The sequence below is a fragment of the Emys orbicularis genome, chromosome 24 (genome assembly GCF_028017835.1).
Source record: "Emys orbicularis isolate rEmyOrb1 chromosome 24, rEmyOrb1.hap1, whole genome shotgun sequence".
In the NCBI taxonomy this organism is placed as follows: Eukaryota; Metazoa; Chordata; order Testudines; family Emydidae; genus Emys; species Emys orbicularis.
Window position 1 is genome coordinate 1,891,327 of NC_088706.1, and position 21,640 is coordinate 1,912,966.

Below are 21,640 nucleotides of genomic sequence, written 5' to 3' on the forward strand. Positions count from 1 at the left end.
GCCAGAGGTCCTTGGAGGAGCTATCTAGGAGGTCCCTCCTTTATTCAGGGGGAAGGGGTTTTTCTCCCAATACTTCCTGATCCTGAAGGCAAACCCCTTTTGCTTTCAGGATCAGGAAGTATTGGGAGAAAAAGGCCTAATTTTAGATCTAAGGCAGTTAAACAAGTTTCTGAAAAAAATCAAAATTCTGGATGGTCACTCTAGCTTCCATTATTCCTGCCCTGGAGCCAGGGGACTGGTATGCTGCTCACAGCTTGAAGGATGCCTACTTTCACATGGCGATTCATCAGCGCCACAGAACATTTCTGAGATTCACTGTCAGTGGCTGCCATGAGCAGTTCACAGTCCTTCAGTCCCTCAGCTGCCCCTTGTGTTTCTATGGAGCGTATGGTGGTGGTAGCAGCTTTCCTCTGGAGCTTCGGGATCCAGGTACTCCCTTACCTGGCCACCTGACTGATCAGAGGTCTCAGGGGTGTCCAGCATTCGCGTAATCCAGCCTCCTTCAATGCGCTCAGCCTCCTGATCAACGTAGCCAAGGCAGGCCTGTCTCCAGTAGAGACAACAGAATTTATTGGAGCAGTGCTGGACTCGACAAAGGGCCTCGCTGCCACATACAATGCAAATCAGGCTTATCCTCTCTCATCGTCAGAGTCATTCTCCAGAGAGGTGCCAGGGACTCTGCTGAATAGGAAAAACTCATCAGCGAGGAAACTTCCCTTGCGAAGTGGAAGAGGTTTTCTGCCTGGTCGAGGTGGAAAGGGGTCTCCCATATTCTAGTTTCTATTCCGCATGTGCTGGACTCTCTTTTGTGTCTGAAACAGCAAGGATTGGCGATTGGGTGGATCAGAGTTCATCTTGCAGCTGTACCAGCATTCCATCCTCTGCAGATAACTGCTTCCTTTTCCCCAACCCGACGGCCCTAGGAGTTTGAAAGGGATTGGACAGACCGTTTCCACATGTACAGAATCCAACTCCATCATGGAGCAAAGTTTACAGGTCCCCCTGTGAGCCTCTAGCAACCTGCTCTCTGGTGCACCTTTCAACAAAGGTAGTGTTTTCAGTACCTATTACATCAGCCAGAAGAGATGGGGAGTTGAGAGCGTATCAGCCCCTCCATCACCAGGTACCGTTTTTACGTAGATAAAGTCTACCTTCATCCCATCCAAGTATCCCTACAGAACTGGTCTCCACTTTTGATACCAACTAGGCAGTTTGCTTACTGATCTTCCCAAACTTCATGGTAGTAAGGGAGAGGAGACACTGCACGCACTCAACATTAGAAGAGAGTTAGCATTTATCTGGAATGGGCTACAACTTTCAGGTCTTCGTCTCAATAGTTTATTGCATTTGCAGAGAGACTGAAGGGTAGTCCAGTTTCCACACAGAGGATTTCATCATGGTATCCAGTTGTGTTCACTAGTGTTACCAGCTGGCTAACGTGAAGCCACCAGATAGTGTATTAGGTCATTTGACTAGATCCCAAGTGGCCTCTGCGGCATTTCTGGCTCGAATTAGACATTTGCAAAGCAGCAACCTGGTCATCAGTCACATGTTTGCCTCTCACTACGCAATCTCTCAACAATCTAGAGATGATGGATAAGTGGTCCCCCAGTCCCTGTTCAAATAGACTCTGAACCCACCTCTGGAGGGGACTGCTTGTGAGTCACCTGCCGTGGAATGGGCACGGGCAATCACTCGAAGAATAAAAAACGGTCACTAACCTTGCCATAACTGCTGTTCTTCAAGATGTGTTGCACGTGTCCATTCCATGATCCATCCTCCCTCCCATCTCCATTGGAGTCGCTTCAGTAGAAAGGAGCTGAGGGGGGTTGGGGCAGCTCAGCCCTTTATGCCTGTGCAACATGCACGAGACAGCCAAGGGCGTTCGGGCCACCCTGACGAGTACCACTAAGGGTAACACTTTTCTGACACCTGTGCACTGGAGCACCCAAACACCTACCGTGGAATTGAGTGGTGCAACACATCTTGAAGAAAAACACTTACCGAAAGGTTAGTAACTGTTTTTTCTCCATTCATCTCATTATCTGAATAGCCCTTCTCTGCACCTGTTCCGGTTTGAATCCATCTCTCAAACATGGGAGACCAAAATTGCACACACTATTCCAGGTGAGATCTCACCAGTGCCTTGTGCCTCCCCTGATGCATCCTAGGATTTCATTAGCCTTTTTCACGGCCACATCACAATGGCGGCTGATCGTCATCCTGTGATCAACCAACACAGCCAGATCTTTCTCCTCCTCTGTCACTTCCAACTGGTACGTCCCCAGCTTATACCAGAATTCTTGTTGTTAGTCTATATGTGCATGACCTTGCACTTTGCACTATTAAATTTCATCCGATTTCTATTACTCCAGTTTTCAAGGTCATCCAGATCTTCTTGTATGATATTCCGGTCCTCCTCCGTATTGGCAATACCCCCCCAACTTTGTGTCATCCACAAATTTTCTTAGCACACTCTCACTTTTTGTGCCAAGGTCATTAATGAAAATGTTAAATAAGATTGGCCCAAGGCCTGAGGAATTCCACTAGTAACCTCCCTCCAGGCTGACAGTTCACTTTTCAGTACAACCCGTTGTAGTCTCCACTTTAACCAGTTCCTTACCCACCTTTTAGTTCTTGTATTAATCCCCATCTTCTCCAGTTTAATAATTTCTCATGTGGAACTGTACCAAATGCTTTACAGAAATCCAGGTTGATTAGACCTACTGAATTTCCTTTGTCTGGAAAATCAGTTATCTTCTCAAAAGAAAGAGCTCTTTAGTAAAACTATGTCATGTTTTATCCCAATTACCATTTACCTCTATGTCCTTATCTACTTTCTCTTTCAAAATTTGTTCCAAGACCTTGCATACAATTGAGGTCAAATTAACTGACCTGTAGTTTTCCAGATCACTTCTTTTTTCTTTCTGAACTATAGGTACTATATTTGCAACTCTCCAGTCATAGTGTATGACTGCTAAATGTACAGATTAATTAAAAATCCTTGCTATTGGGCTTGCAATTTCGTGTTCCAGTTCCTTTAATATTCCTGGATGGAGATTATCTAGGCCCCCCAGTTTGGTCCCATTAAGCCATTTAAGTTTGGCTTTCACCTTGGAGGTGGTAACTTCTACTTCTATATCCTTGTTCTCATTAGCCATCTTGCCATTACCCTCAAGGTTCTCATTACTCTTATTAAAAACTGAGGCAAAGTATTTGTTTAGGTGTTGGGCCATGTCTAGATTATCTTTAATCTCCACCCCATCCTCAGTGTTTAGCGGTCACACTTCTTCTTTCCTTGGTTTTTTTTTATTTATATGGCTATAGAACCTTTTACTATTGGTTTTAATTCCCTTTGCAAGGTCCAACTCTGCTTGGCTCTTGGCAGTTCTCACTTTTTCCCTACGCTTTCTGACCTCCAAGTGGTAGCTTTCCTTGCTGATCCATCTCATCTTCCATTCCTTGTAGGTTTTCTGCTTTCTCTTAATCACCTGCTTGTTCATCCAGTTTACTCTACCACCCTTCCCTACACATTTTCCCCCTTGCTTGGATGCAGGCGCCAGATAATTTCTGCAACTTTGACTTAAAGTAATTCCAAGACTCCTCCACATTCAGATCCTTGAGTTCTTCTGTCCAGTCCACTTCCCTTACTAATTCCCTTCATTTTGTAAGTTTGCCATTTTGAAATCAAGGCCCCTAGTTGCAGATCTATTTTTATTTAGTCTTCCGTGTAGTTTAAACTAAATTAACTCATGATCACTCAAATCAAAATTGTCCTCTACAACCAGTTCTTCTACCTCACAACTTACCAATGCTAAATGTAACATGGCATGGCCTCTTGTTGGTTCTTTGATTATTTGGTGAAGAAATCTGTCAGCTATCACATCCGGGAATATCTGGGCCCTACCCTTACTAGTAGCATTTCTCCTGCAATCACTATCTGGGAAATTAAGATCTCCCACTATATTTCTTCTTGTTATCCATTCTCCTACCTTTGGTTGTTCCTTTCTTCTGGGAGCATTGCTCTGGATCAGGGTGTGATGAGCTGGGCCGGGGGCTGGGCAGGCATGGGACAGGCTGGGCTGGGGTGCGAGAGGCTGGGTTGGGCTGCTCCAGCCTGGACCTGGGGCAGTTTGGCCCTCACGGCCTGTCTCTTTCCCTGCGTTCTGGCTGGTTTCTCCACGGGGAGCCACTCAGCATAATTCAATGCCACCCAGTAACTGACTCTCTCCCTGCAGCGGAGTACAAGACCCTGTGCCCCGGAGGAGAAGGCTTCAGGCCCAACCCCATCACAGTCATCCTGGAGGGTAAGCAGAACTGGCACCCCCGTGGCTCCACATTCCAGGGAAAGCACATCCTCAGGCTTCACGGCCCTGTGGTTCCAGCCCAGCAGGAGGTGCTCTCAGCCCCCCCTTCCTCTGCCCACAGGCTGAGGCCAGCTGACAGCTTCTGTGCCCCTCAGCCTGAGCCTTGCAGCCGCCAGTCCCACTGCACTCAGGTGCTGATCCACGCCCAGAGGCAGTGGGTGTGAGCTGTGGTGGTGTGCAGACAGCACACACCGGGGAGCCCTGCCTCGGGGGTCGAGTGCTTCCCTGCCGCTCTCCATTCACAGATATCGACGAGTGCCAGGAGCTGCCAGGCCTCTGCCAGGGGGGCAACTGTGTGAACACTTTTGGAAGCTTCCAGTGCGAGTGCCCCCTGGGCTACTACCTCAACGAGGACACACGCATCTGTGAAGGTACCGCGCTGCCGCGTGTGCAGAGTGTGTGTGTGTCTGTGTGTGTGCACACTTGTGTGCGGGAGAGTGTGTCTGTGTGTGTGTACACATGTGTGCGGGAGAGTGTGTCTCTGTGTGTGTGTACACGTGCGTGCAGGAGAGTGTCTGTGTGTGTGTGTACACGTGTGTCTGTGTGTGTGCACACGTGCCTGCGGAGAGTGTGTGTATGTGTGTACATGTGTGTGGGAGAGTGTCTGTGTGCATGTGTACACATGCATGCGGGAGAGTGTCTGTGTGTGTGTGTGTGTGTGTGTGTGTGTGTGTGTGTGTGTGTGTGTGCAGGAGAGTGTGTCTGTATGTGTGTGGGTACATGTTTGTGCAGGAAAGTGTCTGTGTGTATACACGTGTGTGCGGGAGAGTGTGTGTGTACACATGTGCAGGAGAGTGTGTGTGCACGCGTACACATGTGTGCAGGAAAGTGTGTCTGTGTACACGTGTGTGTGGGAGAGTGTGTCTGTGTGTATGTACACATATGTGTGGGATAGTGTCTGTGTGCGTGTGTGTACACATGCGTGCGGGAGAGTGTCTGTGTGCGTGTGTGTACATGTTTGTGCAGGAAAGTGTCTGTGTGTGTACACACGTGTGCAGGAGAGTGTGTGCGCGCCTGCGTACACATGTGTGCGGGCAAGTGTGTCTGTGTACATGTGTGTGCGGGAGAGTGCGTGTGTGTGTGTGTACACATGGGGGGATGCAAGCATGCATGGGGAGTGTACATGTGTGTGTGCATGCATGTGCACGTGTGGGTGCATGCGCATCCATAGAGGTGAGCATTTCTGAGTGTGTGCACATGTGCGTGTGTGTATGCATGCATGTGGGACGGTGCGTGTATGTGTGGAGGTGTGTACACATAGGGGGTGTGCATGCGTAGAGGTGTGCATGTGTGTGGCTGCGGGGGGGTGTCTCTGTGTGTGTACGGGGGATGTGTGTGCGCGTAGGGCTGTATGTGCGTGTGTGTGTGTGCATGTGTGGTGCCTGGCTGTGCTTGGAGCAGGCCAACATCCCTGCCCTTGCCCTGATGTGGTGTGTGGCTGGTAGCGACTCACAAGACTGAGCCGCGCGACCTGCCCTTTGCTCTGATCCCTTTGTTCCTTCCCCAGAGGCCCCGGGCCCAGCCCCATGCTTGCTGGGGAGGATCCCTCCCTCCCTTTGGGGCGCGGGACTCCATTACCAGCACAGCCCCAGCTCCCAGCAGAGCGGGGCTGATGTCTGTGCGGGACCCCTGCCTGCAGGTGGCTTTGGCAATCCCCCTTCTCCCGCCCTGTGCCAGTCCTACCCCCCGCCCTGTGCCAGTCCTACCCCCGTCCCCTGTGCCAGTCCTGCTCCCCCTGCCCTGTGCCAGTCCTGCCCCCCCGCCCTGTGCCAGACCTACCCCCCGCCCTGTGCCAGACCTGTGCCAGACCTGCCCCCCCGCCCTGTGCCAGTCCTGTCCCCTGTGCCAATCCTACCCCCCGGCCCTGTGCCAGTCCTACCCCCCCGCCCTGTGCCACGCCTGCCCCTGTCCCCTGTGCCAGGCCTGCCCCCCCGCCCTGTGCCAGGCCTGCCCCCCTGCCCTGTGCCAGACCTACCCCCCCGCCCTGTGCCAGACCCGCCCCGTCCCTTGTGCCAGGCCTGCCCCCCCGCCCTGTGCCAGGCCTGCCCCCCCGCCCTGTGCCAGACCCGCCCCGTCCCTTGTGCCAGTCCTGCCCCCCACCCTGTGCCAGACCCGCCCCGTCCCTTGTGCCAGTCCTGCCCCCCCTGCCCTGTGCCAGTCCTGCCCCCCCGCCATGTGCCAGTCCTGTCCCCTGTGCCAGGCCTGCCCCCCCGCCCTGTGCCAGGCCTGCCCCCCCGCCCTGTGCCAGGCCTGCCCCCCCCCCCCCCCCCCGTGCATGCAGGTGTAATCTTGTCATTGCTTTTTGCAGATATTGACGAGTGCTCTGCCCACATCGGGATCTGCGGCCCTGGGACTTGCTACAACACCCTGGGCAACTACACCTGCGTGTGCCCCCCTGAGTACATGCAGGTCAACGGAGGAAACAACTGCATGGGTACGGTGCTGTCTCCAGCCAGCAGGGAGGGGGCTGGGAGGGAGCAGGCTGGGAATGCCCAGGGGCCCTGCTGGCTTTTCTCATTCACTACAGGCAACATGGTGACTAGACAGCAGGGAGAGTGATGAGAGCAGCAGCTGGGAGTCAGGACTGCTGGGTTCTCTGCCACTCGCTCACTGCGAGACCTTGGGTGCATCACTTCCCCTCCCTGTGCCCCTGCTCGCCCTGCCGTATGTGGGGCTGAGCTTGGCCTGCCTGCCCTGGTGCTGGGAGGGTGACCTGGTGCCTGCAGAGAGTGGGGGGGGGAGGGTCTGGCTGGGCATTGCTCCCCGCAGTTCTCCTGCCTCGCAGTCCACGGTCACTCCTTGCTGGGAGCTGACCAGAGACACAAATTGGGGGGAGGGGGCACATTTCTGGGCCGGGGGCTCCATGTCCATGTCAGGGGCTCTCCGGCATCTGCAGCAGGACCACAGGCTGCTCCTGACTCCGCTCCCAGCGATGGTTCCACGGGGCCCAAGGCCCTGGCCAGGGCTGTGTGCGGGGGCTGCTGCTGTGTGCTGTGCTACTCTCTGTGCAGGGAGCCTGGGCTCCCTCCCAGCACCCCTGCCCGTGCGGCTGGCACAGGGGCAAGCTGGGCTCTGCTCCCGTCGGAACCCGGGCCAGCCGTCATGTCTCTGGGATTCAGTTTCCCTCTCTTCAGGGCAGGGATGATCGTTGGGCAGCCAAGGCCCGTGGTGCCAGGAGCTAGCAGGGTCAGGGGTCAGGGGATAGCTGTTCTCAGCACTCTCCGGTGGGTGTGGTGCCCGAGGCGTGGCCGGCAGCCCCCGGAGCAGCATGATCTGATCTGTGTCCCCTTCACAGACATGAGGAAGAGCGTGTGCTACCGCAACTACAACGACACCTGTGAGAATGAGCTCGCCTTCAACATGACCAAGAAGATGTGCTGCTGCTCCTACAACATCGGCAAGGCCTGGAACAAGCCCTGCGAGCCCTGCCCCACCCCTGCCAGCCGTGAGTCCCCTGCACCCCAGAGAAGGGTCTGGCTAGGGGAGCTCCCCCCCCCAATCCCTCTGGGTGCTCTGCGTCTGGCCCCCCCTGGTGTCACGGGGCTGACAGCTGTGCCGAGAACAGCCCTGGCCCAGGGAGTGAGTGACAGCATCGCCTCCCCCAGGCTGTGCAGGGCAGTGTGCTCCCCGCAGGCGCTGGGCGACGGCAGAGATCTGATGATGGACGATACCAAGAGCCTCTGTGGAGCAGACCATGCATCCATCCCAGGCCATGCTGTGTGTGCAGCCTGGGGCGAGGGGGAGGTGTGGGGGTGGTCCTGTAGTCCCAGCACATGGGGGGAGTGTCTCTCTGTGGTTCTAAGCTGTGCAGTGGGGGGGGGGGTGCTGTATGAGGAGCTGGGGGGGGGACACGGTGTGGGTGGGGGCGGAGGTTGTGAAGGGTCCCAGCCCTGCAATGGCACACAGGTAACCTGCTGGCATGGAGATAGGTGTTTCCTGTTGTCTCTGTGGTCACCTCCTCTGTCAGCTCCATCCCTGGTTGTAGGGTTTCGCCCCCTGGGTGCTCTGTGCCCCAGGGCCGCTTGTACTGACTCAGTCCCGGTCTGTCTGCTGGGCGTCCTGTGTAACCCTGTCCTTTCCCTTCCAGCCGAGTACCAGATCCTTTGTGGGAACCAGGCCCCTGGCTTTATCATCGACATTCACACGGGGAAGCCAATCGGTGAGTACTGCTGGGGCCCTCGCAGAGCTGCTGCCTTTGCCCACACACACTGCCAGCCCCAGTCCTGCTCCTGCTCCTGCCCCTTCCCCTGCTCCCCAGCTCGGGTCTTCTGCTCATTGCCTGCTTTCCCCTCCTTTGTGTGCGTGAGGCTGGAGGCAAGGAGAAGCAGTAGGGGAGTGAGAAGGCCCAAACAGGGCCTAGGCCTTGCAGTGGGGGGACTAAGGGCATCACCGTGTGGCTGCGTGTGCACGTGGATGCTGCTTACAGAGATCCCTGGGGTTTTGTGTGTGCCCCGTGCTGGCTCAGCTTTGCTCAGCTCGATTCTATTCTTAACCCTCCCTCATCACCAGAGTATCTAAGCACCATCCACGACATCATTAAGTGACGAGACTCACGTGTCCTATGTGGTTCCTTCTCGCTCTCTTCCTCTCCCCAGGGTAGAATCGTGTGTGCAGTGCAGTCTCTGTTTTGGTAGGGGTTTTTTTATCAATTACCCGGCTGCTCTGCGCTCTCTCAGAGGCCAGTCAGAAGATACACCTGGCACTTGTTGCAGAAGGCGGAGAGGTGTGGGCTGGTCCTTGGTTCCTGGGGGAGTTCCACACTCTGGTACACACACCCAGCATGGCCCGGGATGTCTGCATGGTTCTGTCTCCCAAAGATGAGCTTTACCCCGAGGGTAGAGTTCCACTGGGCCGGAGGAGGGCGCTCGCCCCCGGCCCTCATCTCGGAGCATTCTGAGAGCTTTGAGTTATGCTGAATGCCTGACAGGGTCAGCTGGAGCCTGACACTTGACCTGGGGTCTTTCCCTCACATGTGTGTCACCCCCAGTAGCAAAGAAGCCAAGTTCTGCTCTCAGAGAGAGGCCAGCCACTCTGGTATTGGTAGGCTGGAGAGGGGTCAGAGAAGAGCCATGAGAATGATCAAAGGACTGGAAATTCTGCCTTCTAGTGAGAGACTCCAGGAGCTCCATCTATTTAGCTTAGCAAAGAGAAGGCAAGGGGTGAGCTGATTACACTCCATAAGTATCTACATGGGGAACAAATATTTGACAAATGAGCTCTTCAGTCTGGCAGGGAAAGCTCTAACACGAGCCAAGGGCTGGAAGTTGAAGCTAGACAAATTCAGATTCGAAAGAAGGTGTATGTTTTTAACAGTGAGAGCAATTAACCCTTGGAACAGTTTACCAGGGGTCGTGGTGAGTTCTCCATCGCTGGCAATTTATACACTAAGAGGGGTTGGTTATCTCAAAGCTCTGCTGTAGGAGTTCACATGGATTCATCCCATCCTTGACACCGTGATGTTATGCTCAGAGGCACCCTGGAATAGCAGTCCAAAACCACACAAAAAATGAAGCAGGACACCCAGGGAGGTTGTCAATCAAAACATGTAATAACCGTGAACCCGCTGGGTCAGCAATAGTCCAAACTAAACATGGTAACAGTGGGAACAGCAGAGTGGGCCTGTAGGACATGTAGCAGCAGAGTGTGTGTATGTGTGTGGGCCCCACACTACAAGAAGGATGTGGAAAAATTGGAGAGAGTCCAGCGAAGGGCAACAAAAATGATTAGGGGGCTGGAGCACATGACTTATGAGGAGAGGCTGAGGGAACTGGGATTGTTTAGTCTGCAGACGAGAAGATTGAGGGGGGATTTGATAGCTGCTTTCAACTACCTGAAAGGGGGTTCCAAAGAGGATGGATCTAGACTGTTCTCAGTGATACCAGATGAGAGAACAAGGAGTCTCGAGTTGCAGTGGGGGAGGTTTAAGTTGGATATTAGGAAAAACTTTTTCACTAGGAGGGTGGTGAAGCACTGGAATGGGTTCCCTAGGGAGGTGGTGGAATCTCCTTCCTTAGAGGTTTTTAAGGTCAGGCTTGACAAAGCCCTGGCTGGGATGATTTAGTTGGGAATTGGTCCTGCTTTGAGCAGGGGGTTGGACTAGATGACCTCCTGAGGTCCCTTCCAACCCTGATAGTCTATGATTCTATGTGCACACACCCACACACACCCACACACGTGCACACACACTCACCCACATGCGTGCACACACACACAGCCGTAAACAGGAACAGGAACCCTGAGTTCAGGGCGCAGGAACCAGGAGACAGAAGAGTAATGGAGCAGGTAGGCAGCACCACACACCAGTCGCCACAACTGTGTTATAGAGGAGGTCACAAAGGTCCCTTCTGCCTTGGAACGTAAGAGTCACGCTGCAGGATCCCCAGGTCTGAGTGATGATGCATAGAAAGGGAAGGCCCCGGTGGGACCCAGACTCAGTGAGACACAATAAAGATGGAGCCCTCCAGTGTGATAGTTGCAATCAGCATAGACCAGAACCGAAGGCTCCCACAGGCAGGACCAGGGCCTGGCCAGGCCAGGACTGCATGAGAGAGCGCAGTGCTCCTGCAGCCGCTGGCACAAAGGGCGCAGAGCCCTGACAGCTAAACTCCTAGCACTCGCTCCCGCCCTGCCAGTGGCACCGATTGTCCTTTGCAGAGGGTGTGGAGCACTGCAGAAAAGAGGCTGAGAGATGAGGTCTGGATTCCAGGGGAGAGAAAGGAAGATGCTCCTCTGGATGTGCTGTCAAGGTCTAGGATCTTGCGACCTATCCTGGTGCTGCTCTGTAGCATTTGAAGGATGGAGTCCCTAGCCCCAGGGCCGGCTTTAGGCCGATTCAGCCGATTCCCTTGAATCAGGCCCTGCGCCTAAGAGGGACCCGCGCCCTTGCCGCCGCCGGTACGCTGTACCGGGGCGGCCAGCTTCCCCAGGGGGCAATTTAAAGGGTCTGGGGCTCCCAGCAGGGGCTGGAGCCCCAGGCCCTTTAAATTGCCACCAGAGCCCCACTTCTGGAGCCCTGGGGTAGAGCTGTGGGGCTCTGGGGGCTATTTAAAAAGTCTGGGGCTCCCCTTGCTTCTACCGCCCGGCCCTTTAACTAGCCGCTGGAGCCCTGCCGCTTCCCCAGGGCTCCCGCGGCTATTTAAAGGGCCGGGGCGGTAGAAGCAGGGGAGCCCCTGCCCTAACCGCAGCCAGTCCCTGCTGCACCCCCTGCCCGCACCAGCCCCGCACCCCACACCCCCTGCCCTGCCCGCAGCCAGCCCCTGCTGCACCCCCTGCCCGCACCAGCCCCGTACCCCACACCCCCTGCCCTGCCCGCACCAGCCCCTGTCTCCAGCCAGCCCTGCATCCCCTGCCTGCAGCCAGCCCGTCTCCAGCCAGCCCCGCACCCCTTGCCCTGCCTCCAGCCAGCCCCTGCCCTGCCTCCAGCCAGCAATGTACGTAATATATAATTTTATTATTTATATAGTTATGGAAAGTAAATAATACATGGAAGAAATGAAGCGTTTTTTTTACATGTTTTTTTTTTTAGTCATCCCTGCCGGGGCCCCGCCGAAAATGTTCAAATTGGGCCCCGCACTTCCTAAAGCCGGCCCTGCCTAGCCCTGGCGGTTCAGGCGAGAGCAGATGTTATCCCTGTCGGGTCTCCCCACAGGCCTTGGTGCCGAGCTCTTCTGGCTCTGGGACAGGACTGAACGGAGCAAGGGGAAGACCCATTTATTTTCCAGTCTCCAAGAAGCCCAGAGTGTAGAAGCAGAGACCAAGTTGCCGAAGTTGTGTGAGCAGCTGTGCCCGGCGGCTGGGCAGAGGGCTCCTGGTCCGGGACTTGATGAGCCAACGGTGGAATCACTGGTCATTTCAGCATGACCAAGTGGCATTTCCTGGGTTGTCAGTTCAGCTTCCCCTCCCAGCTGCTCTCCCAGGCTGGAGCCAGCCCCAGGGGCACTAGCAGGAGTCAGTGCAGGGGAGGGGCAAAGTCAGGGACTCATTTGGGATTCTTTCCAAACTTGCCCAGCCAGTGCAGGTTCCGTCAGCGACCCCTGTTTCGCCTCCGGCCAGAGCAGAGCGGCCCAGGCCCTGCTCTGGCCCTGCCTCCACCAAGGGAGGAAAGGGAGAGCCAGTCTTTGTAGCCTACCGCCACTTCCTGCCAAGGCCCCGGAGAGTGATCCTCCCTCATTGTAAATATTCATAGCTGGACCTGGGACCCCCAGTGCTACGGCAAGGAGAGGGGGACAGACGTCATGACCCTGACTCTCTCCTCCCCCAGTCCTCCGCCCCTCCGGTCGCTGACGGGATGTTGTTCTCTGTGCAGATATTGACGAGTGCAGTGAGATCCCTGCTATCTGCACCAATGGCGTCTGCATCAACCAGATCGGCTCCTTCCGCTGCGAGTGCCCCATCGGTTTCAGCTACAACAACATTCTGCTCATCTGCGAAGGTAACGGGCTGGGGCTGCAGGGCCGGCTGCCCCCAGGGCTCATAGTCAGGCTGGCAGAGCAGACGGTGACGGGCCCTCAGCATGGCACATCACTATGGCACTAATGAGGAGCAAGAGACCAGCTCTGCACACCATGCCCCGGGCTCTGACACAGGTTTGAGCCCAGAGCCCCTCTTCTGTCCAACACAAATCAATCTGACGCTGGTCAGCAAGGACTCAGGTCCCAGGACCCTGCTCAGAGCCCGAGTCCTGCTGTGATTCGGGTCCAAGCCTGTCATTCTGCAGTGTTGACACAGGTCAAGCCACAGACCTGAGTCAGGAGGTCTGTGTAGTGCAGTATGGGCACATTAGCACTGCTGTGAGACCTGCGTCCAGCACTGTAAGCCATGTTTGCAATGCAGTGTGGACACTCAGGCATGGGCTTGGAAAGCCCATGTCTCAGAGCCCCGGGCTGGGAGTGCAGTGTAGACAGTGCCTTGTGGGTGATCATCAGGGAAGGCCAAACTCTCCAAACAGAGCTATTTCCACCCAAAACATGGTCTTTTAAAGGCGTTTTAAAAGTTGTTGTTTTCCCAGGCCATGTCCACACTGCAGGGACTCTAAGCGGCACAGCTAGGGTGCCATAGCTGTGCCAACATAACCCCATAGTGTAGATGCAGCCTACAGGGGATTTCTGCCACTGTGGAAATGCTGCCTCCCTGAGTGACAGTAGCTGGGTCGATGGAAGCATTCTTCCATCCGCATCGCCGCGGCCTCCCCTGAGCACCGGAGTACGTCAACCGGAGTTTTAAGTGTAGACTTGACAACAGAGTGTGTTCTTGACAGCTTTCATTTTTCACTTCCCATTTTTGAGATAAGACATTTATGAAAATGATGTTTTGAAATAGCTTTTGGTTTATATCCCACCCAAAACACATTTCTTATTTCAAACCCCAGAAACTATCCAAATGAACGGTAAACGGCACATTTTGATTTAAACATTTTTGAGAAAAGGAAATCAAAACAATTTTGCCATTTAAAAAAAATCTCTCTGTGTCTGGCACACCCTGCACGGTCAGTCAGTGGTTTGGCCGTTATGGTTTTCCCACAGCGACGTGGTGAGGCCAGGGTCTGGCACACCCTGCACGGTCAGTCAGTGGTTTGGCCGTTCTGGTTTTCCCACAGCGCCGTGGTGACGCCAGGGTCTGGCACACCCTGCACGGTCAGTCAGTGGTTTGGCTGCTCCAGTTCTCCCACAGCGACGTGGTGACGCCAGGGTCTGGCACACCCTGCACGGTCAGTCAGTGGTTTGGCCTTTCTGGTTTTCCCACAGCGACGTGGTGACGCTAGGGTCTGGCACACTCTGCACGGTCAGTCAGTGGTTGGTCGTTCTGGTTTTCCCACAGTGACGTGGTGAGGCCAGAGTCTGGCACACCCTGCATGGTCAGTCAGTGGTTTGGCTGCTCCAGTTCTCCCACAGTGACGTGGTGACGCCAGGGTCTGGCACACTCTGCACGGTCAGTCAGTGGTTTGGCCGTTCTGGTTTTCCCACAGCGACGTGGTGGCGCCAGGGTCTGCCACACCCTGCACGGTCAGTCAGTGGTTTGGCTGCTCCAGTTCTCCCACAGCGACGTGGTGAGGCCGGGGTCTGGCACACCCTGCACGGTCAGTCAGTGGTTTGGCCGTTCTGGTTTTCCCACAGCGATGTGGTGACGCCAGGGTCTGGCACACCCTGCACGGTCAGTCAGTGGTTTGGCCGTTCTGGTTTTCCCACAGTGACGTGGTGACGCCAGGGTCTGGCACACCCTGCACGGTCAGTCAGTGGTTTGGCCGTTCTGGTTTTCCCACAGTGACGTGGTGACACCAGGGTCTGGCACACCCTGCATGGTCAGTCAGTGGTTTGGCTGCTCCAGTTCTCCCACAGCGACGTGGTGAGGCCGGGGTCTGGCACACCCTGCACGGTCAATCAGTGGTTTGGCCGTTCTGGTTTTCCCACAGTGACGTGGTGACGCCAGGGTCTGGCACACCCTGCACAGTCAGCCTCAGAGGTTTGGCTGCTCCAGTTCTCCCACAATGCCATAGTGACCGACAGCAGGGTCTCGCACACCCTGGGCCATCAGTGTCAGTGTTTCTTTCTCTGTGCAGACATTGATGAGTGCAGCAGCGGGGAGAACCTTTGCCAGCGCAATGCTGATTGCATCAACATCCCGGGCAGTTACAGGTGCGAATGCTCAACCGGATACAAGCTGTCACCTAGCGGAGCCTGTGTGGGTAAGATGGGCACTGTTGACTACCTATAGCAGAGGCAATGCTCAAGTGGGGCACAGAGCCGCCATCAGGGAGCAGCGTGGACTGCTAGTGATGTGCACTAGCACACTTCACCTCGTCTCTTGTTCGCGGAAGGGTTTCCATTGCCGAGGCTTGTGCTGTGGGATGGCAGGAATGGAACTGGGAGGCTGTCATTGTTCTCATCACAGTCATGGTTTTGGAAGGAGACTCGAGTTCTTTTACAAGCCTCGTGACTGTGACCTGCGGCTCCACACTCAGAGGATCCACAGGGGCTCCACACTCAGAGGATCCACGGGGGCTCCACACTCAGAGGGACACAGAGGTCTGGGGTCAGCGCAGAAATGCTACATCAGTTCAGTAGCTAATGGGCACATCAGAAAATTGTGTGTGTGCATGGGATAATCCCGGAGGGAATACTCCCATCCCCTCTAGGTTAGGGTTGGGTGCATGGGGGAGGCAAGTATGGGGGCAGCTTACACTGCCATTGCCTGCACCTTTCCTTGTACCTGGGCTGTGGAGAAGCAGACAAGCTCACTTCCTAGGTCTGGATTATTATAGTAGCACCATGAAGATTATGGTTGAGACTGGCTTGCTGTTTGACAGCTGATTTTTTCTAAATGCTCTAAAATCCACATGTTGAGTCAGATTGTCTTGAAAATTGCTGTGTCTCCTGGGGGTCTGGGATAAGGTGACTGGTCCAGACTTGAGGTTGTTTGAGCAAGGGGTTCCCGAGTTACAGCCCCCCTAAAAATCACATGCCATCAAAATCTTACTTCTTCTTTTTTTGCACAAACCTGAGGCTCACACTTTGGCTCTGGTCCTCCCCAAGCAGATCTCATCTGCTCCGGTTTGATTTCAGCCAGGGTCTGGCACCCACTGGGCCTTTGAGGAAGCAATATTTTAAAAGTAATTCTGACTAAAAGTTGGATCTCTAGTCCAGCTCAAGCCAAGCTGAGAAGACAGGCAAAGTCATTTGTGCAGATGCATTAGGACTGGGGCTCTGTTGCAAGCCAGTGTTTGCAGGCAGCCGGGTGATTCAGGGTGGCATACTGTGGCATTTAACCTGAGCAGCACCCAAGTACTGTGAATTCAAGTCCTGCTCTTCACAGCTTTCTGAGAAATAAATGTGTGTGTCACATGTTCTGCCTGTGTTCTGCAGGGGCTCCTGCTGGAAGGTTTGCCTTGAGAGAAAAGCTTCTGGTTTAACAGCCCACATGGCAAAATGCTCTAAATCCACATACAGACTCAGATTGTACTTTAAAAGTATCATCAAGAAAAATAATATTAATTGAATAGATGGAAGATGGAAGACTCTAGGAAGCAGTAGCATTAGGGTAAAGGGATCATGCTGCATGCTCCTCCCCCCTCGTTCCTGAGCAATGGGACTGATTGTGATCAAAGAAGAGCAAGTCTATGAGCTTCTCATCAATGTCAGCATGATGGAAGGGCTTGCTGAGCACCAGGATACGCACCCATGACAGAGAGCCCTATTCTAAGGACAGTCGATGCCAACTAATGTGGCACCAGGATACTGTCCTTGGTCAAAAGACTAACTCATATTTATCATAAAAATAAACACAGAGAACAAGTTTCAGTGTTCTACAATCATTCATCCAGTCCACAGCAACCAAGGCATCCCACCTGTCATTTTCACCCTTCAAAGTGATGTACTTTCTTGGAAAGGGGTCCAAAGGAAATGCCAGACAATAGGAAACATTGAATTACATGGCCCTTTTTAGAACAGTCATAGCAAACCTTAAATGATCTCCCCCACACACAACAAACTGCTATAAAAAAATCAAGCAGTACACAGACTATAACAAACATTTTCAGTGAGATTCTAACACAGAAGACAGAAGTTTGATAGGTCTTTTTACTGCTTTTAAAATTGAAATCCTGCTGCAACATTAACTAAAGTGGTGCCATCCCTCCCCCTAACATCATTTCACCACAGCAGGCCCCAGGAAAGGGTCAATGGTTCAAGTGGGGGGCGGAGGTCATTTGGACAAGGAGATCCTCAAACACAGCCCCTCTGATAAGGAGTCAAGTATCGGGGTAGCCGTGTTAGTCTGTATCCACAAAAACAACAAGGAGTCCGGTGGCACCTTAAAGACTAACAGATTTATTTGGGCATAAGCTTTCGTGGGTAAAATATCTCATCTGAAGAAACCCATGAAAGCTTATGCCCAAATAAATCTGTTAGTCTTTAAGGTGCCACCGGACTCCACGTTGTTTTTCTGATAAGGAGCTGATTTTCATATTCAGATTGCTCTCAAGCCCCCATGCCTAGCAAGATAGTCTTGAAAACTGATATTCCACTGCTAGACTTTTGGAGAGGGTGGGAGAAGAACGCCCGTTAGGATGAATTTTGCTACTGGGTCAGGATGTATTCCTCTCGATGGGGCAGTCTCATTCCGATGAGGGCTGATGGAAAGCCGATTGGGGCAGAGGAGCACACTGTTCAAATCCCTTAGGAGAGGATTTGTTAAATGGGATTCTCTATATCAGGGATAGTCAATTATTTTTTGTCAAGATCCAGATTTCTTGGTCAAGGTATAGTCAAGGTCCAGACGCCAGAGAAAATAATAAAAAAATAACAATAATGATGATAATAAGTTGTGAATAAAAAGACTTTGGGGTCCATTTAAAAGCATCTGGTGGTCCAGATTTGGCCCACAGTCCGCGTATTGACTACCCCTGCTCTATATGCTAGTGAAGAGGAGAGGATAGAATGTGATAAAGTACAGGTAGGATCTGAAGAGAAACAGGCGAACAAAAAAGAGTCCCATTCAATTACATCACATGAAGCCAGATGACTAAAGACTGACAGATTGTATACGAGTGTTTGTATACAAATGCTAGAAGTGTTATACTAAGATGGATGAACTTGAGCACCTGGTATTAAATGAGGCTATTGGCCTACAAAAACTTGGTAGAACGATGATAATTGATGATAATCAATGGGACACGGTAATTCCAGGGTACAAAATCTATCGGAATAACAGAGTAGGTCATGCTGTTGGGGGAGGGGCACTATATGTGAAAGAAAGCACAGAGTCAAGTATAGTAAAAATCTTAAATGAATCAAACTGTACCATAGAATCTCTCTGGATAGACATTCCCTGCTTGACATTCCCTACTTCCACAATAATAAGAACATAGCAGCAGGGATGTACTACCGACCACCTGACCAGGATGGTGATGGTGAGTGTGAAATGGTTCAGGAGATTAGAGAGGCTATAAAAATAGAAAACTCAATAATAATGGGGGATTTCAACTATCTTCATATTGACTGGTACATGTCACCTCAGGATGGGGTGCTGAGTTAAAGTTTCTAAACACTATGAATGACCGTTGCTTGGAGCAGTTAGTCCTGGAACCCACAAGAGGAGATGCAATTCTTGATTTAGTCCTAAGTGGAGCACAGGATCTGGTCCAAGAGGTGAATATAGCTGAACCGCTCAGTAATAGTGACCATAATGTAATTTAACATCCTTGTGGAAACGAAAATACCAAAGAAGCCCACCACAGGAGCATTTAACTTCAAAAAGGGGAACTACACAAAAATGAGGAGGTTAGTTAAACAGAAATTAAAAAGAACAGTCACAAGAGTGCAATGCCTGCAAGCTGCATGGAAACTATTTAAAAACCCCATAATAGAGGCTCAAACTAAATGTATCCCCCAAATTAAAAAAAAACAGTAAGCGGACCAAAAAATGCCACCATGGCTAAACAATAGAGTAAAAGAGACAGTTAGAGGTATCCTTTAAAAATCACATGATTTAAAAATTGGAATTCAAATTCTACAGAGGAAACTAGAAAGGAGCATAAACTCTTGCAAGTCAAGTGTAGCAGTATAATCAGGCAGGCCAAAAAAGAATTTGAGGAGCAACTAGCAAAAGACACAAAAACGAATAGCAAATTTTTGTGTAAGTACATCAGAAGCAGGAAGCCTATCATACAATCAGTAGGGCCACTGGACAATCAGGGTCTAAGGGAGCACTCAAGTAAGACAAGGCCATTCAGGAGAAGCTAAATGAATTCTTTGCATTGGTCTTCACTGCAGAGGTTGTGAGGGAGATTCCCACACCTGAGCCATTTGTTTTAGGTGACAAGTCTGAGGAACTGACCCAGATTGAGGTGTCAATGGAGGAGGTTTTGGAACAAATTGATCAGTTGAACAGTAATGAGTCCCCAAGACCAGATGGTCACTCAGGAGTTCTGAAGGAACTCAGATATAAAATTGCAGTATTACTAGCTGTGGTATGTAACCTATTGCTGAAGCATGCCTCTTTATCACATGACTGGCGGGTAGCTAATGTGACGCCTATTTTTGAAAAGGGCTCCAGAGGCGATCCTGGCAATTACAGGCTGGGAAGCCTAACTTCAGTACCAGGCAAATTGGTTGAAACTATAGTAAAGAACACACACAATATGACACACACAATATGTTGGGGAAGAGTAAAGACGGGCCAATGGCTAGTAGCCCAGATGGTCAGGGATGCAGCCCCATGCTGCTCTGGGTGTCCCTAAACCTCTGACTGCCAGAACCTGGGACTGCATGATGGGTTAGATCACTTGATAATTGCCATGTTCTGTTCATTCCCTCTGGAGCACCAGGCACTGGCCACTGTCAGAAGACAGGATACTGGGCTAGATGGACCTTTGGTCGGACACATTATGGCCATTCTTATGTTCTAATTTCATACCTCTGCAGTCCATGAATCAGGGCCCCTAAAATCATATGATTGGCTAAAAAAAATCAGGAGATTTCAAAAAATAATAAATTCTGGGTCCTTTTTATTTGCCTCTGTGTTCTGAGCAGTTAGAGGCCTTGCTCAAGGGGTCCTGCTCTCACATGCTTTTCTGCAGCCAGGAGAGCTAGCAACTTGCTATTTTTAGAAACAAGTCCTGAGCTTCTCAGAGCTCCGGGAGCTGGGGCTTTCATTAAAACACCAGATATCATGAGATTTGAGGTACAATCGTGGGTGTTGGCAGTGCTGCTGCTCAGCAAGACTGCTGCCAGCTGGTAGCCACAGGCATGGAAGCCACGTGGCCACGGCATCTGTTCCCACTTTGGTTGGGGTCTTTCCTATTCACTGCTTGCTGGGTTCTTTTGTTATAGGTCGCAATGAATGCCAGGAAATCCCCAATGTCTGCAGCCACGGGGACTGTGTGGACACCGAGGGCAGCTATATCTGCATCTGTCACAACGGGTTCAAGGCCACAGGAGAGCAGACCATGTGCATGGGTCAGTGCAGAAGGCTCGGCAGCCCCATGGACTACTCCCTATAGATTTAAGCCCTTTCCAAAGGAAGCGAGCGCTCTCTGGGCCCCTGGTGGGTGGGCTTGCAGGGGGAGGATGGGCCATAGCACATCGTAAGGCAGGCAGAGAGCTGGGCCATTGCATCTCCTCGGCCCCAGGTTTCTGAGTCCTCGTGCTCACCTAAGCCGCACCAGGCTGCCGCCCCCACTATGAGCGGCACTGACTGACTGCCCAGCCCCAGGCAAGCGAGGACTCAGCCCCTGATCTGCATTGATCTTCTCTTTTCAGATATTGATGAATGTGACCGGCAGCCCTGTGGGAACGGCACCTGCAAGAATACAGTCGGCTCCTACAACTGCCTGTGCTTCCCTGGCTTTGAGCTGACACACAATAATGACTGCATGGGTGAGAGACTCCAGTGTCACACAGAGTCACTGCTCTGTAGGCATGAGAGTCAGGTGTCACATGGTCACAGCTGTGTGGGTGTGAGAGTCAGATTAGGGTGACCAGACAGCAAGTGTGAAAAATCGGGACTGGGGTGGGGGTAATAGGAGCCTATATAAGAAAAAGACCCAAAAATCGGGACTGTCCCTATAAAATCGGGACATCTGGTCACCCTAGTCAGATATCTCACAGTCATGGCTGTGTGGGAACAAGGATTGGTTGTAAACACAGTGACAGCCGTGTGCGGATGAGGGTTGAGTGTCACTCAGTCACAGCTGTGTGAGAGTAAGGGTCAGGCGACACATGGTGTGGGTCTGAGGGTTTGGTGTCACACACAGTTGCAGCTGTGAGGGCATAAGGGTTGGGTGACACATGATGGCTGTGTGGGTGTGAGGGTTGGGTGTCATACAGTCACAGCTGTGAGGTCGTAAGGGTCGGGTGTCACACACAGTCACAGCTATATGGGTGTGAAAGTCGGGTGTCACACAGTCACAGGTGTGAGGTCATAAGGGTCAGTGTCACACAACCATGGCTGTATGGGTGTGAGGGTGGGGTATCTGACAGTCACAGCTGTGAGGGCATAAGTTTCGGTGTCTCACAGTAACAGCTGTGTGGGTGTGAGGGCCGGGTGTCACACACTCACCCTGTGGGTTTGTCCCACTGTGCTTTTCTCTCCTGCTCTCTGCAGACATTGACGAGTGCTCCTCCCTGGGGGGGCAGGTGTGCCGGAATGGCCAGTGTATAAACAGCATTGGCTCCTTCCAGTGCCTGTGCCAGGAAGGGTATGACCGGACCCTGGATGGGAAGAACTGTGTCGGTGAGTGCCTGGGCAGCAGCCACTGTAATTCTCATCATGCCCAGCCT

General features: G+C 52.5%; 1 protein-coding gene across 1 annotated transcript in view; it reads left to right on the forward strand.

Annotated features, from left to right (window-relative positions):
* Positions 1–21,640, forward strand: part of FBN3 (fibrillin 3) — a 259,180-nt gene that overhangs the window by 192,577 nt on the left and 44,963 nt on the right. Inside the window, exons 37-46 of the mRNA XM_065422247.1 lie at positions 4,239–4,307; positions 4,613–4,738; positions 6,676–6,801; positions 7,663–7,812; positions 8,455–8,526; positions 12,673–12,798; positions 14,923–15,048; positions 20,192–20,317; positions 20,621–20,737; positions 21,465–21,593. Coding sequence (XP_065278319.1) covers positions 4,239–4,307; positions 4,613–4,738; positions 6,676–6,801; positions 7,663–7,812; positions 8,455–8,526; positions 12,673–12,798; positions 14,923–15,048; positions 20,192–20,317; positions 20,621–20,737; positions 21,465–21,593 — 1,167 coding nt within the window. The remainder of the gene's footprint in view (positions 1–4,238; positions 4,308–4,612; positions 4,739–6,675; positions 6,802–7,662; positions 7,813–8,454; positions 8,527–12,672; positions 12,799–14,922; positions 15,049–20,191; positions 20,318–20,620; positions 20,738–21,464; positions 21,594–21,640) is intronic.